The following is a 17252-nucleotide window of genomic DNA, read 5'->3' on the forward strand; positions in this document are numbered from 1 at the left end:
TACCCCCTTGTCCATTCATCCCTCTCTCCTGGTATTTATCCTTACCAGCAGAGCAAGTGCCATACCTGTCCCTACACCTTCTCCCTCAACAGCATTCAGGGCCCCAAATAGTCTTTTCCAGGTGAGGCGGCACTTCACCTGTGAGTCTGTTGGGGTCATCTACTGTTTCCGGTACTCCTGGTGTGGCCTCCTGTATATCAGTGAGACCCAATGTAGATTGGGGGACTGCTTCGCCGAGCATCTCTGCTCCATTCGCCAGAAAAAGCAGAGTCTCCTAGTGGCCACCCATTTCAATTCTGCTTCCCATTCCCATTCCAACATGCCAGTCCATGTTCTCCTCTACTGCCGTGATGAGGTCACAATCAGATTGGAGGAGCAACACCTTACATACTGTCTGGGTAGCCTCCAACGTGATGGCATGAACATCGATTTCTCGAACGTCTGGTAATTGCCCCCCCACTTCAACTTTCCTCATTCTCAGATTCCCCTCTCTCACTTTATCTCCTTACCTTTCCACCACCTCCCTCTGGTGCTCCTCTCCCTTCCCTTTCTTCCATGGCCTTCTGTCCTCTCCTATCAGATTCCCCAACCTCCAGCCCTTTATCTCTTACACTAATCAACTTCCCAGCTCGTTACTTCACCCCTCCCCCTCTCCAGGTTTCACCTATCACCTGCCACCTTGTACTTCTTCCTCTCCTCCCCCCACCTTCATGCTCTTACTTGTCATCTTTTATTCCAGTCCTGATGAAGGGTCTCACCCAAAATGTCGACTGTTTACTCTTTTCAATGGATGCTGCCTGGCCTGCTGAGTTCCTCCAGCATTTTGTGTCCGTGGCTTTGTATTTCCAGCATCTGCAGATTTTCTTGTTGTCTTTGGACCACAAAGTTCTTTGCACCTCGATGGAGCGGGTGTTGCTGAGCACTAAACAGTTTGCAACCCCTGGACAGGGCTGTTGATGCCTTTACTCTGGAGTGGAGAGCAGCCTTGAGTTTGTCTCAGTACTGCTTCTTACGGTCATTGTTTGAACATTGCCCAGTGGAGAGCTTTGAGGAAAGAATCTGATGAGGAAGACAGTTCTTGGGAATCTGGGCACAGTGGCCTGCCCATCAAAACTTATTCCTGTGGTGCGAGTCTCCAGTGTTGGTTGATGCAGGTTTATGAGGGGCACGTGTTGTTCAGGCTTCAACCCAAGCACAGGGTGGTGGAAGAATTTTGGCAATGGAGATCTTGCCCATTTCATGACTCTATGAGGGGGTTAATGCAATAAGCCAGGACCTTTGACTTTTGAAGGCTGCTGTATTCAAAGGCACACTGAGCTGATATTGAGTGTACCCGTTTGAGAGCAGTAAGCTTCAGTGAAGACTTTACGTCTCACCTGGTATGAGTACTGGATATTCTTAATGCAACTCAGTTTCTTTCTCTTTATATTTATTTGTCATGTATTTCATTGTACTGCTGCTGTAAAGTTAACAAATTTCACGACGTATTCCGGGTGATATTAAATCTGATTCTGATGCTGGTTTGCCTGTGTTACAGTCCCATATCCACATACTGTTTTCCTATCCAAGTACCTGTCCAGATGCCTTTTCATCACTGTAATTTTATTTGCCTCTCCTACCGCATTGCAGCTTGTTCCATTTACTCACCACCCTCTGTATGCTGTCCTCTCCGTGCCTTTGGGTTTTAGACTAGCCAAACCTGTGAAAAGAAGCCTGACTATCCAGGCTGTCTCTGCTTCTCATGATTTTATAAACCTCTACAAGGTCAGCCCTCAGCCTCCTCCGTTCCAGTGCCGATAAACCTAGCCTATCCAGTCTCTACTCTTAAGCAGAGTCCTCTGTTCCAGTGGTGATTTAATTCCTGCACCTTTAATGCCAACACATAATTGCTGTCATGCAGTGACCAGCTGCAGGCGTGGTCTGACCAACACGTGTCCAGTTGCCACGTGACGTCCCCACTTTTGCTGTCATTGCTTTTACCTCAAACATGCCAAATGCCTTCTCCATTATCCTATTCATCTGTGTGATCACTTAAGAGAGCTATAAAGCTGCACTTTAGGGCTCCTCTGTACATCAACACCCTTGAGATCATGACACCTTTTTAATGTCCTGTTCGTATTTGATGTCCCCAAAGTGCATGACCTCACACTTGTCTGGATTAAGTTCCATCTGCTACCACTCCACTCAGCTTTCTAACTGATCTATGCCCCTCTCTATCCTTTCAGAACCTTCTTTGCTATTTGCTACTCCACCAACTTTTGTGTCATCAGCAAAGTTACTAATTAGTCCACCTACAGTGCATTCCTTTCTAAGTCATTTATACATATGGCAAACAGGAAAGGACCCAGAATTGATTGCTGTTGAACACCACTGGTTACAGACTTCTATTCTGAAAAACACCCAGTCAGCACTACCCTCTGCCTCCTGTTGCTAAGCCAGTTTTGAATTCAGTTTAGCAACATATCCTGAATCCCATCTTCCCAACCAGCCGAGATTGAAGGTCTGTGTTAAAAGCTTTGCTAAAGCCCATGTAAAACGTACTTACCGCTTGCTTTCATCTATTTTCTTTGTTACCTCCTCAAAAAACTCAGTTAAATTTGTGAAATATGATTTCACTTGTACAAAACCATTCTAACTCCTCCTAATCAGTCCCTGCCTTTCCAAGTGAACAGAAATCCTCTCCCAAGGAATTTTTCCCAATAGTTTTCCCTAGTATTGATGTAAGGGTCACTGGCAAGTTGATTCCTGGCCATCCCCAGTGCTCTTTTTAAATCAAAGGGATAACATTAACTACCCTTCAGTCTTCAGGTACTTTACCCATGGCTAACAAAGAGGCAAAAATCTCCAACACAACCCCAGGATCTCTTCTCTCAGCATCATGGGATAGACTGTATCATGCCCTGAGGACTTATCCACCCTAATGTGTGCCAGTATCACACATTTCCCCATTCCTGATGCAGACCTGTTCCAAGCTATAAGTGAACCCCTTACCTAACTCGCCAACCTTCTTGCTGCATGCTGACGATAAGTATTTGTTTAAGTCCCATTAATATCTCCTCGCTGCACAGTGTCGCATACCGCACAAAAGCAGCCCCTTTGGCCAACTGGTCCAGGCTGACCCCTGCAACACCCCGTTGCCCGTGCTTGACCCACCACACTCCAGGCCTTGTCCACTGTATCCATCCAAATGTATCTTAAATGTTGCATTTGTACCTACCTTGACTGCTTCCTCTGGTAGCTAATAGTTTACTCCCTTGGTCCCTGAAGGGAACTGCTCTTTTCTCTGGCTACCTTTTGGCTTCTAAAATACTTATAAATGGCTCTGAGATTCTCCTAACTCCTCTGGCTCCATGTATGCCCTAACCACCGAGTCTACATGGATAATGTGAATAGAGGTACTTGCTACTGCTATATAGAGTTCTGGTGAGATTGTATCTGGAATATTGTGCAGAGGTCTGGTCTCACCCAACCTCAGTGGAAAAAACCTGCTTACATTTATACCCCTCATAATTTTGTATACCTCTATCAAATCTTCCCTCATTCCCCTACACTCCAGGGAATAAAGTCCTAACGTATTCCAACTTCCCCTAAAGCTCAGGTCCTCAAGTCCCAGTCAGTGATTAGAGGGCATGGATCTAAGTGGACTGATCGAAGGTAACTATAAAAAAGCATTTTACTTAGAGGAGTGGGGGCTGATGCTCAGTGCCTAAAGGGTGGTGGATGCAAAAATCCTCAACATAAAATTACTGGACCTTTCACACTTTTTGAGCCCAGGATGTTCAAGATGGATCAATCTATGCCAGTCCACAGACTCCAACATTGTATAGCCTCCAACTTGTTCTGCCATAACTTTGTATGAATTATTTATTGTTTTTTCACAGCAAGAATTTGCATAATTTTAAACACTCACTTCCTTTGGTTGACACGGCTCGCTGTGTAATGGAAGCAAGTGGAAGTCCCCTGCGCACAAAGTTCTCAACTTTACAATCTATTTTTAAAAACCTAGGTTTATAGGAATAATCCTGGAAACTACAGTGTGGAACGAGCTGCCTGAGCAAGTGGTGAATGCCATTTCGATTTCAATGTTTAAGAGAAGTTTGGTTGGTACATGGATGGGAGAGGTGGACGGCTATTGTTCGGGTGCAGGTTGATGGGACAAGGCAGTTTAAATGGTTCAGCGTGGACTGGATGGGCCAAAGGGCCTGTTTCTGTGCTGTAGCTTTCTGTGACTCTCTTCCTGTGACTCTGTTTATGAAAACCTGTCTATGGAGAGGAAGAGGGGTCAACAAAGAAGGACAAGATTCTGTTTGAGTGATGGAGACAGGTCAAAGGGAACACTGGGTTGCTGTGTTCAGTATGTGGAGTGAAGTAGAGAAGTAGGAGAGGATGAATAGGCAAGCAGTAAGTCCAGAGGAAAGAGAAAATAGCAACAAACTAGGAGCAGGAGTAGGCCAGGTGGTCACTCGAGCCTGTCCCACTATTCAGTATAATCATGGCTGATCTATACTGGCCTTGACTCGTCTTCTGTGCAAGTTCTCTGTGGCTTTCAACTTCCCAGTCTTTCAATAATGTACAGTACCTCTGTGCTTCTCAAATACATCCAATGATTTTACCCTCCACAACTCTGGGGTGGAGATTCCGGAGGTTCCAGACATTCACCATTGTCTGTGAGAAGACATTTCTGTACATAACTGCTTTAAGCAGCCTGTCCCACAATTGAAACTGTGACCCCCTCCTTTGAAGTTCTCCCACTGGTGAAAACATCTCAACATCTACTCTGTCAAGCCCCTTGGAATACTCAATGTCTCCTAAGGCCACCTGTCTGTCTTCTAAACTCCAAGGAATGCAGGGCCTCTCTTGATCATCCAGTCCTCTCATTTCCAAGAAATAGCCTGGTGCAATGCCTTCAGTGCTGCCTTATCCATCTTTAGAAGTGGGAAGAAACAGGATTAGCTGCATTCGTTTTCCTTGGAACCAGGGAGGTTGGGGGCAATGTTATGGAGGTATAGAAAAATAATGAATATCGATGTAGTTGACACTAGGAAGCTTTTCCACAGAGCAAAGATTTTGGTTAAATGATAAGCAATTCAGAGGGTATTTGAGGATAGACTCTCTCACTCAGAGGGTGATTAGAATCTGGAACTCTCTGCTTGAGAGGTTGATGAAGGCAGGTATTCTTACATCCTTTAAGGAACTGGATGAGTGTTGAACCACAAGGTATAGAAGGCTACAGACCATGTGCTGGCGAATGGGATTAGTATGGGTGGGTACCTGAAGCTCAGCATAGATTATTCCATGGGGTGAAGAATCAGAGAGTGGTGACTGAGAGGGACTGGTGATGTAATGAGTTTTTGGTAGAAAATGAGGGAAAGGCGACTGCCTATGGAGAACTATGGCAAGAGTTTAGGGAGATTAGAGGCAAGAGAGGGATCTGGAATGGAGAGGGTGGGGTGAGTGCGTGGTTGGGTGAGATGACTTGTGGAGAGTATGATATACAGTAGAGGGCTTGTGTCTACTTGATGAGGGAGTGGGGAAGAAATTGAGTAGGCACGGCTTGACGGTGATTGGAACAACGGATTGGAGACATGGAGAAGGGTGTGAGGACGTAGGGGCATAACAAATGTGAGATTGGGAAAGCTGGAGGCAGAGAGGATACATTACTCAGTGACATTCCAAGTAGGTGATGTAACACGGTGGCATGGGTTAGGGGAGAGTGAGGCAGAAACAAATTCAAGTTTATTGTCATTCAATCATACACATGTATACTTCCAAATGAAACAATGCTCCTCGGACCAAGGTGCAAAATACAGTATATAAAACTCATACACACAACACATAAAAGTAATATTACCACAAGTAATTTAACAAATAATGAGGTGCATTTATGACACAAGTTAAAAAGTATAACACTACTGGTGCTTCATGCATGATGAGGCCTGGGTGGTGGCAGGGAGTTCAGTTGTCTCACAGCTGGGGGAAGAAGCGGTTTCCTATCCGAACACTTTTTGTCCTAATGCTGTGCTACCTCCTGTTTGATGGTAGGGGGTCACAGAGATTGTTGGATGGGTGGGAGGGATCACTGACAATGCTAAGGCCCTGCGTGTGCAATGGTCCTGGATAAACGTCTCTGATGGGTGGGCCAAAGACCCTGATGATCCTCTGAGCAACCTTCACAATCCTTTGTCGGGTCCTGTGGTCAGATGCCTTACAATTCCCATACCAGGTGGTAATGCAGCTGCTCAGGGCACTCTCAGTGGTGCTGGTGTAAAAAAATTGGTTAGAATGGGAGAGGGGTGCAGACGCTGCTGTGCTTTCTTGACCAAAGAGGTGGTGCTCAGGGACCAAGTGTTAGCTGCACTCTCAGAAACTAGTGCTCCAAACTCTCTTCACAGTGTATGGTCAGCCTGCATCCTGCTAAAGTCCACAATCATCACTTGTCCACAGAGAGGCTTGTACCATTCCAGCAGCAGCTCTGCCCTCTCTGTACGCCATCTCATCGTTGTTGTTGCTGAGGCCGACCACTGTTATGTCGTCAGGGAGCTTGATGATTCATGTTGAACTGAGTATAGTCATGCTTCGACATCGTGAACAGCAGTGGGCCTTGGTGGTCTGCGTGATGGAGCTGGAGATGTTTCTGCCAACATGGACTGACTGTGGCCTTTCTTTCAAAAAGTTCAGGATCCAGTTACAGAGAGAGGTTTTGAGGTCCAGTGAGGACAGTTTACCCACTAGCTTCTGAGGGAAGATCACAATAAATGCCAATCTGAAGTTGATAAACAGCATCCTGGCATATGAGGCTCTGTGGAACAGGACAGAGTGGAGTGCAGAAACTATGGTTTCATTAGTGGATCAATTTGAGTGATAAATTAACTGGAAAAGGTCCGGTGTAGCAGGCAGATGGAATTCAATGTGATCCATAACCAGCTGGTCAAAGCATTTCCCTATTGGTGAGATCAGTGCCACTAGATGGAAGGTTACTGTCACCCTGTTGGGCACCAGGATGATGGTGCGCACCTTGATTCCCAATTGGATGGCGGACCATTCCGGAGAGATGTTGAAGATGTCTGTTAGAACCTCTGTAACTGGCTGCATGACGTGGATTGGGGAATGTGTAGAAAGAGGTGGTGGTCAACAGGATGCAGGAGAATGGTGTGAAATGGGAGGGAGAGGATGGAAGTGAGATGTTAGGAAATGGGTGAGTGGTTGTGGGGACTTTGTAAGAGTGAAGAGGCATGGTCATTGGCACAAGGAGGTGGTTTTAAGGAGTACAGGGGGAGATTTTGGTCTTGTACCATAAGAGTTGCAACTGATCTATGGATTATAACCATTGTGATGATTTTACATCCACTGGCTAACATTTTTGCTGTTTCCCTGCAGGCTTTTGACCTAACCATAGCCAAAGATGAGCGACTGGCAATCTGTTTCTTCCAGAGAGGCATTGTTCATCTGCGACTGAACATGTAAGAACATACCTCTGGCAAGCGTTGGGCTGTTGAGATTGTCACGTATGTTAGAAGGAGATGGTGCTCCTCAGTTGCCTTTTGTCCTAACTCTGGCACTGGGCTAGTGTGTAGGGTGATTTCCACCACCTATACGTTGAACTGGACTGGCGTTGTTGGATTAGGGACTGAGGTGGGGAGGTTAGAACGGGGATGTGAGTAGCAGACATTTGGATAGGCAAATTTATGGGAGATGGGTGTGGGGGAGGGGTTGTGAAGAGAACAACAGAATAGTCAAAGTCTAGAAGTAGTAGAGGTGTGCATGAGCATTTCAGAGGTTGGTGTGAGATTTCAAGGTCATATATGGTTCAGCCTTTAACAGTGTCCCCCAGAGAGGGATGGTGTTGGTAAATAGAGACTGCTGAAATAATATTGGGGCCACACTCTGTGCTGTCAAAGTCTCTGTCATCATTGTTATGACTGATAATTAGGTGCATGTAAAAAGAATCAAAGCATCTCAATAAGTTAAAAATAAAAACAATAATGAATTTCTTTGAACATTCTTCCATTGTTAATTGATTAAAACGTAAATATGAGATAAAACAAACAAAACCTGTTGCCAGGCTGGCCCTTTCCCAGAATACCAACAACTTTCAAATGAATGGGGTGATAGTGTGTGTGTGTGTGTGTGTGTGTGTGTGGGTGTGTGTGTGTGTGTGTGTGTGTGTGTTATACAGCTGAGGGGCCAGGTGTGAAGAGTATTCATCCTTGTCTTGAAATCTTGCAGAGTGCCTCTGGACTCAATGATAAGATAGATAGATAGCTGGGTACTTTACTGACCTCAAGGGAAATTACAGTGTCACAGTAGCATTACAATATTAGAAGAGAAGTAAGAAAGACTAAAAATAAGTTATTTAAGCAGTCTAACAGGAGGGTCATCACTTCCCTGGCTATAGGTTGACTCATTATAGAGTTAATGGTCGAGGGTAAGAATGATCTCATACACCACATCCTGTGCACAACACCACAGTGTGCAGGTGCCATTTGGAACACTTCAGGATGCAAACTGCAGCCAGTCAGCAATTGTCTATTGCAGTTAGCCCTAAGCATGCTCTACCTCTAACAGCTTGAGCAACACTAACATCTGTAGGCTTTTGCAAATAAAACAAAGTGAGGATTTTTATGCTTAAAGAAACCCATAACGCATTTTATTGAAATCCAAAACCTCAAAACCAAAAATGCACTAAAATATTTAAGCAATAACGTCATCATGTAAGTGAAACCCCATCTCATGTTACCCTACTCCTGCAGAATCTTCTTTGGTGGAACATTGTATCATTTCTTAATGCATGTATGCATTTCTAAATGACAATAAAAGAAGACTGAGTGTTCTCATAATCTAAAAAACCCTGGGAATGTCTGAAGGAACTTGAAAAGTGAAATGTTTGTTTCGTCTTGAATCTGTACTTGAAATGTTTGATGTGACAGTGTATAGAGAGCCACACACTGTACTCAACATGGGCAGTACCCACTCTACAAGTGTTTGGCTCCCTATATTTTGAGATGGATTCCCTCCTTCTCCCTGCATCTTGATTAGGAGTCATTCGTGATCCCCTTTCCTTCATCTAGATTTACTCCCTTGCTCTTCACTTGAGTCTGGAGTCACTCCTCTGTTCTACTAGTTATCTTCTCTGCATGTGCAATTACACTTTCTTTTTGAACTTCAGGTTTGATGAAGCACTGGGAGATTTTAGACATGCCCTGACCAACTTACGAGGTCATTCAATGATCGACTACGCCCAGCTTGGACTTAGACACAAACTGTACTCCTGGGAGGTAAAAGAACCACTGTATTTCACATGTAATTCTCTCTTTAACTTCCTTTTGAAGGGTATGGGCTTGTTATAATTTGTAACAAACTGAAATGATCGGGTCCACTCTAAATGTAGCAGCTCTGATGTGGAATTTTCCCTGGGGACTCAAACAATATGTTTCTCGTAGAACAATGGGGCTTGGGAATATTGATCCATAATTCCTTGAGAGTGGCATCACTGGTAGGCAGGTTTGTAAAGAAACCTTTGAGCACATTGGCCTTCAAGTTCAAGTTCAGTTTATTGTCATTCAATCATATATCGCCAAATGAAACAACATACCTGAGGACCAAGGTGCACAGCACAGTAAGTATAACTCATGCACACAACACATGAACTAACATTGCCACAAACAATAAGGTGCATTTGTGACACAAGTTTAAAAAGTAAACAGTGTAACGATCAGATGCCCGCAATTTCCTTACCAGATATTGATGTAGCTGGTCAGGACACTTGATGGTGCTCCTGTAAAAATTGGTTCCAATGGAGGAAGAGCTCACTCACCTCAATCTTCTGAGGAAGTGGAGATGCTGCTGTGCTTTCTTGACCAGTGAGGAGGTGTTGAGGGACCAGCTGTTATGTCCACTCCCAGAAACATGGTGCTCCTCAGTCTCTTCACGGAGGAGCCATTTATGTACAGTGAGGAGTGGTCAGCCTACACCTTCCTAAAGTCCATGATCATCTCTGTGGTGTTGTCCACGTCAAGACTCAAACTGTCATGCTCGCACCATTCTACCAGCCCCTCTACCTTCTCTCTGTACACGGTCTCATCGTTGTTCTTGATGAGGTCAACCACTGTTGTGTCATCAGTGAACTTGATGATTTGGGTTGAAGTGGTTCTACCAATGCAGTGATGCATCAGCAGTGGGTATTCCTGACTGGGCAATGGGCAGAGGCCCAGCAGATACTGACAGCAGCACCAGCGTTGGGGGGGGGGGGGGTGGTGGAGGATTACTGGTGCTCAGTGTGGTGGAACTAGAGCAGTTTCTGCCAACATGGACTAACTGGGAAATGCCGTGGAGAAACTATTCCTGAAGCATATTGGGGGAAGTAGAAGATTAATGTTGTTATTGGGATGCATCATGGTTTGCCTTTGGAAGAGAAATGGACTCCTTTCTGTCATAGTATACTCAATTCTATACAACCCTCCCAGAAAATCATAGAATGCCCCATCATAATCTATTAACAGTTCATGAAAATGCAGTAATCCTCTTCTTTTATAACCATATTCCAAAGTGTCAGTAACAATTGAAAACAGTGGACTGAGAGTTGTGCCTCAGAAACCGTGGGCTACGAGGTGTGTATAAACTCGTTATTTTTCCACAGGTTCTATACAACACAGCTGTGGTTTACTGTAGACTCGATCAATGGGCAGAGGCCCAGAAGACACTGGCATATGCAGTGCGTATGAAACCCTTGGGCAGCAATGCTAAGCTGGACAGTGCACTTTCCAAGGTGAAGGTAAGGCTCCCTGAGGATTTACTGATGAACATTGACCAGGGTGTCTGAGTGAAGGTAGCTGAGTGTGCATGTCAGGATGGATACAGTCTATGCTCCAGGAATCGGGGTGAGAGTCGCAGCTCATGGTGAGACGTCGGGGAGGACGCAGTAGCTGTGATACTCAGGGTGTAGGGACATGGAGGGAGGCTGAATCAAGGGCAATGTGAGTGGGAGTGAAAGGATAAGAGGCACTGTAGAAGTGAGTTGAGGAGGTGGTCTGGACCAAGTCGTTCAGAGATGGTAGGATTGAAGATGTGTGAGAGGTTTGGTGGGAAATGTAAAATGTCTTAAGTACAAAGGGAAGGTCAAACGAGAAGATGTTGATGGATGTTGGAGGGATAGTACAGTACGTGTGATGCAGGAACGCAAATCCATGTGCTGTGTAGTCCGGAGTGTTGGAAGACTGTCGGGACTGTCTTGTCTCCCTTTCTCTTCACCATTTACACCTCGGACTTCAACTACTGCACAGAGTCTTGTCATCTTCAGAAGTTTTCTGATGACACTGCCATAGTTGGATGCATCAGCAAGGGAGATGAGGCTGAGTACAGGGCTACGGTAGGAAACTTTGTTACATCGTGTGAGCAGAATTATCTGCAGCTTAATGTGAAAAAGACTAAGGAGCCGGTGGTAGATCTGAGGAGAGCTAAGGCACCGATGACCCCTGTTTCCATCCAGGGGGTCAGTATGGACATGGTGGAGGATTACAAATACCTGGGGATACGAATTGACAATAACCTGGACTGGTCAAAGAACACTGAGGCTGTCTACAAGAAGGGTCAGAACCGTCTCTATTTCCTGAGGAGACTGAGGTCCTTTAACATCTGCCGGACGATGCTGAGGATGTTCTACGAGTCTGTGGTGGCCAGTGCCATCATGTTTGCTGTTGTGTGCTGGGGCAGGAGGCTGAGGGTAGCAGACACCAATAGAATCAACAAACTCATTCGTAAGGCCAGTGATGTTGTGGGGATGGAACTGGACTCTCTCACAGTGGTGTCTGAAAAGAGGATGCTGTCCAAGTTGCATGCCATCTTGGACAATGTCTCCCATCCACTACATAATGTACTGGTTGGGCACAGGAGTACATTCAGCCAGAGACTCATTCCACCGAGATGCAGCACAGAGCGTCATAGGAAGTCTTTCCTGCCTGTGGCCATCAAACTTTACAACTCCTCCCTTGGAGGGTCAGACACCCTGAGCCAATAGGCTGGTCCTGGACTTATTTCCTGACATAATTTACATATTACTAATTAATTATTTATGGTTTTATTACTACTTAATTATTTATGGTGCAACTGTAACAAAAACCAATTTCCCACAGGATCAATAAAGTATGACTATGACTATGACTAAGAGGAGATGGAGAATAGATTTTGGAGTGGGAGGTTGCTTTGGGTAAGCATTGGAGGTGAGGGACAGGATGCACAAGAATGGTTGGAGCAACTCAGGTTGGATTTGTGTTTCGGGAGGATGGATGTGGTGATGACTCTACTTACAAAGCACAGCTGTATTTCATGACCTGATGGAGGTCATCTACCTGAACAAGGGGCAAGTCATCTCCAGCTCCTTGAGGCATGAGCGATATGCGGTACAGACAACTGGATCTGAGAGAGGGCGGGGCCTGTCAGGTCAAGGCTCTATAGTAAACTGATCATTAGTGGAAAGTGAACACGCTTGCTCTCAGACTCAAGAAGTTTTGAAATGCATCAGGAAGGTAGGCCCTCAGTCACACATACAGATGTGATTGCCAGAAAAGACAATCCTGAATCTGTCTAGTAATAAAAGTCCCATGTTATTCTCCATCCATTGTTGATCTTCTCAGTTTGTCCTTGAGGAAAGGCCATGAACAGGGATGAACCCTGTACATCTAATCCATAAGAAACCTGCGTCTTTGCCTGCTGACTACATCAATTCAATGCTTGTTAGGTGACCGCATTCAAGTGATGGAGAGTTGCTTGTTGTGGTGGAGCAGACAAAAGTTCAAAGCAAATTTAATATCAAAATATGTACGATACACATTACCGTGTGCTCCCTTGAGATTCATTTTCTTGCAGTTATTTACAGGAACAAATAAAACCAGACACAGACAAAGACTGATAAACAACCAATATGGAAAAGAGGACAAACACTGCAAATGAAAATAATACTGAGAACACAATTTGTAAAGAGTGCTTGAAAGTGAATCTGTAGGTTGTAGAATCAGTTCAGAGTAATGGTGAGTGAAGTTATCCACACTGATTCAAGAGCCTGTTAGTTGTAGGATAATAATGTTCTTGAACCTGGTGATGTGGGACCTAAAGCTCCTGTACCCACTGAACAATGGTAGTGGTGAGAAAAGAGCCTGGCCTCGATAGTGGGGGTCTTTGATGATGGATGCTACTTTCTCGTGGCAGTGCGCCTTGTAAAAGTGCTCAATGATGGGAAGGGCTTTGCCTTTGGTGGTCTGGGCCGTATCCATCACCTTCTGATGACTTTCATGTTCCTGGGCATTTTTGCTTCCATACCAGGCCACAATACAACCTTTTAGAAAACTCTCCACTGTGCACCTATAGAAGTTTGTCAGTTTTCGGTGATGTGCTGAATCTATTAAAAACTTTTAAGAAAGTAGAGGTGTTGCCATGCCTTCTTGGTAATGTATGTGCTGCTTCCTGAACAGATGCCCTGAAATGATAACTGAGCAATTTAAAGTCACTGACCCTCTCCATTTCTCTTCCCTAATGAGAACTGACTCATGGACCTCCGGCTTCCGCCTCCTGTAATCAATAATCAGCTCTTCGGTTTTGCTGACATTGAGTGAGAAGTTGTTGTGACACCATTCAACCAGTGGTGTTGTTAGCAAAGTTAAATATGGCATTGGAGTTGTACTTAGCCACACAAGCATAGGGTATACAGCGAGTAGAGCAGGGGGCTAAGCACGCAGCCTTGTGGTGCACCTGTGCTTATGGTGAGTGTGAAGGAGATGTTGTTGCTAGTCTGTACTGACTTGGGACGGTCAGTGAGGAAATCAGTAGGTGGTTATGTAGGATGTTTACAGGCAGCTCAGCGGACGGCTGAAGCGGCTCAGCTTGTGACTGCACCTTCTTGCTGTGAGCAATAGTAGTTTGTACCAGTTTGTGCGGGTACTGTTAGACTTCACTGGCATCACACTTGTTCGTCACGGTACTTCTGCCACTCCCCGAAACAGTGGGTCAGCAGTCGTACGGTGTGTTGAAGTGTAGCAGAAGTGCCACCTGCAATCATCACCCCCACCGTAGTGATTGCAGGAAGTGAGTGCTTCCTATCGAGGCAGTTTGGAAGCTTGACAGCAAAGTGATTAAAAGAATGTGGATAGACAGGAATGTGGAGCTGAAGTTAATCTCCAATCTTTTCTGATCATATTAAAAAGCAAGGCATGCTTGTGGCCAATCCTTGCTAGTAACTCTTCTGTCTTAACTCCATCCGAGAGGATTCTGCACTTGATCTCCAGCTGTCTTCCCGTCGCATCTCCTTTATACTTTTTCTGACCACCTGCTATCCCAAAACATTGAATGCCCAGCCCAGTCCTTTATGCAGTAGTAAGAATGATTAGGTGATTACTACCCGCAAGATCATATCTTTCCACTTCCTCCCTGTTCCCTGAAACCAGTTAGTAGTTTCACAACTCTTTTCAATATTCATTGGTTCTGACTTCTGGACCCTTCATATGGAATGTCCTGATAAAATGACAATTCCTTTCCTCCCACAGATGCTGTTCAACTTGCTAATTCTTCGAGCAGATTGCTCAGTGCTCCAGATCCCAGCACCTGCAGTCACTTGTGTCTCTTTTAAACTCTGACACCTGGCAGATGATTCCCCACAGAAGACCCACGTTGGCGGCTGGAGAAACACCCGCCTGCCCCCAGACCAACGGGATCTCTGTGAATCCTGTGTTTATCACTTGCTGCAGCCCCCCTGTGGGGTCTTTGTCTCCAAGCATTGCTGTGCTTCAAAGTGTCACCACCCCACCAGCGTCTTTTTGCCCTTTCAGATGGTCACAGACCTGCTGTCTTGAACTCCGAGGTAGCAGGATGGCCACTTCCTGAACCTCACAGTCCCGCTCCCCTTCCACTTTCGGCTGACTCCTGCTCACTTGTATGATTGAAATCCTGCACTCAGCCAGCTGGTGAATTTCTGATGCACGAGATCCCCACAAACTCATGAGTATCCTGAAGTTTTTGCATGTTGTTGGAATCGCAAACAATAATTTTCAGCCTTTTCTCTATAAGAAATTGTTTTTCTCCTCTGTAAATGCTAGTTAACTTGTTGCCTTAATTGAAATACCTGCACTATTTCTTTTTTATATAATTTACCTTCCCAGTTCAAGCCAGAGATTTGAGTTAAAGAGCTGCACTTTGCTGTTCTTATCTGAACTCCCACTCAGGGTCCCAGAGGTAAGCACTGCCTGTGTATGCATTTGCTTCAAAATCTGCAGTCTTTGCTTTTTATGATTCCTAAAACAACACAAGTATTTGGGCTCTCGGCTTCCAGGATGTGGCCAGCACCTACCGCTCATCCACAGTTTCCCTTGAGAATGTGAGCTGCTTTTAAGAGAGGATTTAGACTCACAGAGGCAGCTCACGTTCTCAAGGGTAACTGTTGAAGCTGCTACGACTGCGATATTGGCCTCCAGCAATCACAACCATATTCTGATGTACAAGATATGACACCAGCTATTGGGCTGCTTTGGCCTTGAAGCTCAGTTACTTGGGTTTTACTGCAGGCAGCAAAATTCCACTTTGATGACTGGAATTTGGCTCTTTGGTTCATTGGCGCATTGGGGTGGTGGTGGCGGGGGGTGGAAATTAGTGTTTCTCTTTGAATGGGTTCCATGGTTTTCTTTTGTTTCATAGCTATCTGTGGGAGGATGAATTTTAGGGCTGTATACCACATACATACTTTGACAACAAATGTACTTTGAATCCTTGAATGCATGGTTGCTCCTCGGTCATGATGAGGTCTGGATCCCGGGGAATCCACAACTGGGCATCGACGAGCAGGCTATGAAAGCAAGGTCATCTGAAAGAGGTGTACAGTAGTTAGTGCTGCTGCCGAGCAACTCCAGTATCTTGGGTTCAATCCTGATCTCCGGTGCCCCGTGCGTGGAGTTTGTGCACACCTCCTATGACCGTGTGGGTTTCCCTCAGCTGCTTTGGTTTCCTCCTACATTCCAGAGATTGCTATGTAAACAGGCCACTGCAAATTGCCTCGACAGCAGTCTGTAATTAGTGGTGTTTTCACTCACCACGTTTTTCATTTTCTATACTGCTGGGTGGATGCTGGTGTTGTAACCATACTGGCGCAACCGGAGTAGAGGTCAAGCTAGTTCTGGAGCCCAGGTCTTCAGTTCTGCAGCAAGGCTGGATCTGCCACCTCTGCTGTGTCCAGTGCTTCGGATTGTGTGGCAGTGCATGCAGGCTGGAAATCTGAAATCTAAAAGCAGAAAATGCTGAAAGTACTGAGCAGGTCAGGCGGCAACCTGAAGCATTAACCCTGTCTCACTTTCCACAGATGCTGCCTAATCTGCTGAGTGCTTCCAGCATTTACGGCTGAAGGTTTGCTCCTGTGATGCCGGAAAGAGCCTGGCCACCCACCTCCAGCTGAGGGTGCTTGTCAGTGTTCCAGCCTTTACTGTGGCACTGCCACGTTGGGCTCCACCTCTGAAATGCTCCTGGTCCATGTTCATGACCGTAATCCGGCTATTCACAGTCCAGAACATCAACCCCTCGCCCAGATCCTCAGACAGTACCACCGTGCCTTTATTGGGTAACTTGTTTGTCACACAGCAGTATAATGAGAGTAATCACGGAGCTGGAAATGGATTTTATAAAGTGAAAATCTAAAATCTGTTGATGCTGGAAATCTGGAATAAAAACAGAAAACGCTCAGCACTCAGCAGGTCAGGCATCACCTGTGGTGAGAGAAATGGAGTGGATCTTTCATGTTGGGACCTTTTGTAGGGACTGAATTTAGCTTTAAAACTATATCTTTAAAGATATAACATGAGAAAGTAAGACATACAGTAGAAGCAGCAGCCAGCTAGTCAGCCCTTTATGCATGAACCACCACTCTAACAAGCTCCTGTCCTTCAACATCAGTTACTCTATTTTATTGACTCACTAGAGTCACAGAGAAGTACAGCACAGAAACAGGGCCTTCGGCCCATCTAGTCCATGCCAAAAACATTTAAACTGCCTACTTCCATCGACCTGCACTGGGACCATAGCTCTCCATATCCCTACAATCCATGTACCTATCCAAACTTCTCTTAAACTTTGAAATCGAGCTTGCATGCACCACTTATGCTGGCAGCTCATTCCACACTCTCACGACCCTCTGAGTGACGAAGTTTCCCATTATGTTCCCCTTGAACTTTTCACCTTTCACTCTTACCCCATGATCCGCCCAACCTCAGTGGAAAATGCTTGCT

At 45.4% G+C, this 17252-nt stretch overlaps 1 protein-coding gene across 3 annotated transcripts in view; it reads left to right on the forward strand.

The window, feature by feature from the left end:
- noxa1 (NADPH oxidase activator 1) overlaps window positions 1-17252 on the forward strand; it is a 77219-nt gene that overhangs the window by 2775 nt on the left and 57192 nt on the right. For all 3 annotated transcript variants that reach the window (XR_011882857.1, XM_072240632.1, XM_072240631.1), the window contains exons 2-4: window positions 7378-7460; window positions 9167-9275; window positions 10637-10771. Coding sequence is in view for 2 of the 3 variants with exons in the window: in XM_072240632.1 (XP_072096733.1) it covers window positions 7378-7460; window positions 9167-9275; window positions 10637-10771 (327 nt within the window). In the remaining variant the exon portion in view is untranslated. The remainder of the gene's footprint in view (window positions 1-7377; window positions 7461-9166; window positions 9276-10636; window positions 10772-17252) is intronic.

The sequence above is a fragment of the Mobula birostris genome, chromosome 22, assembly GCF_030028105.1.
Source record: "Mobula birostris isolate sMobBir1 chromosome 22, sMobBir1.hap1, whole genome shotgun sequence".
In the NCBI taxonomy this organism is placed as follows: Eukaryota; Metazoa; Chordata; class Chondrichthyes; order Myliobatiformes; family Myliobatidae; genus Mobula; species Mobula birostris.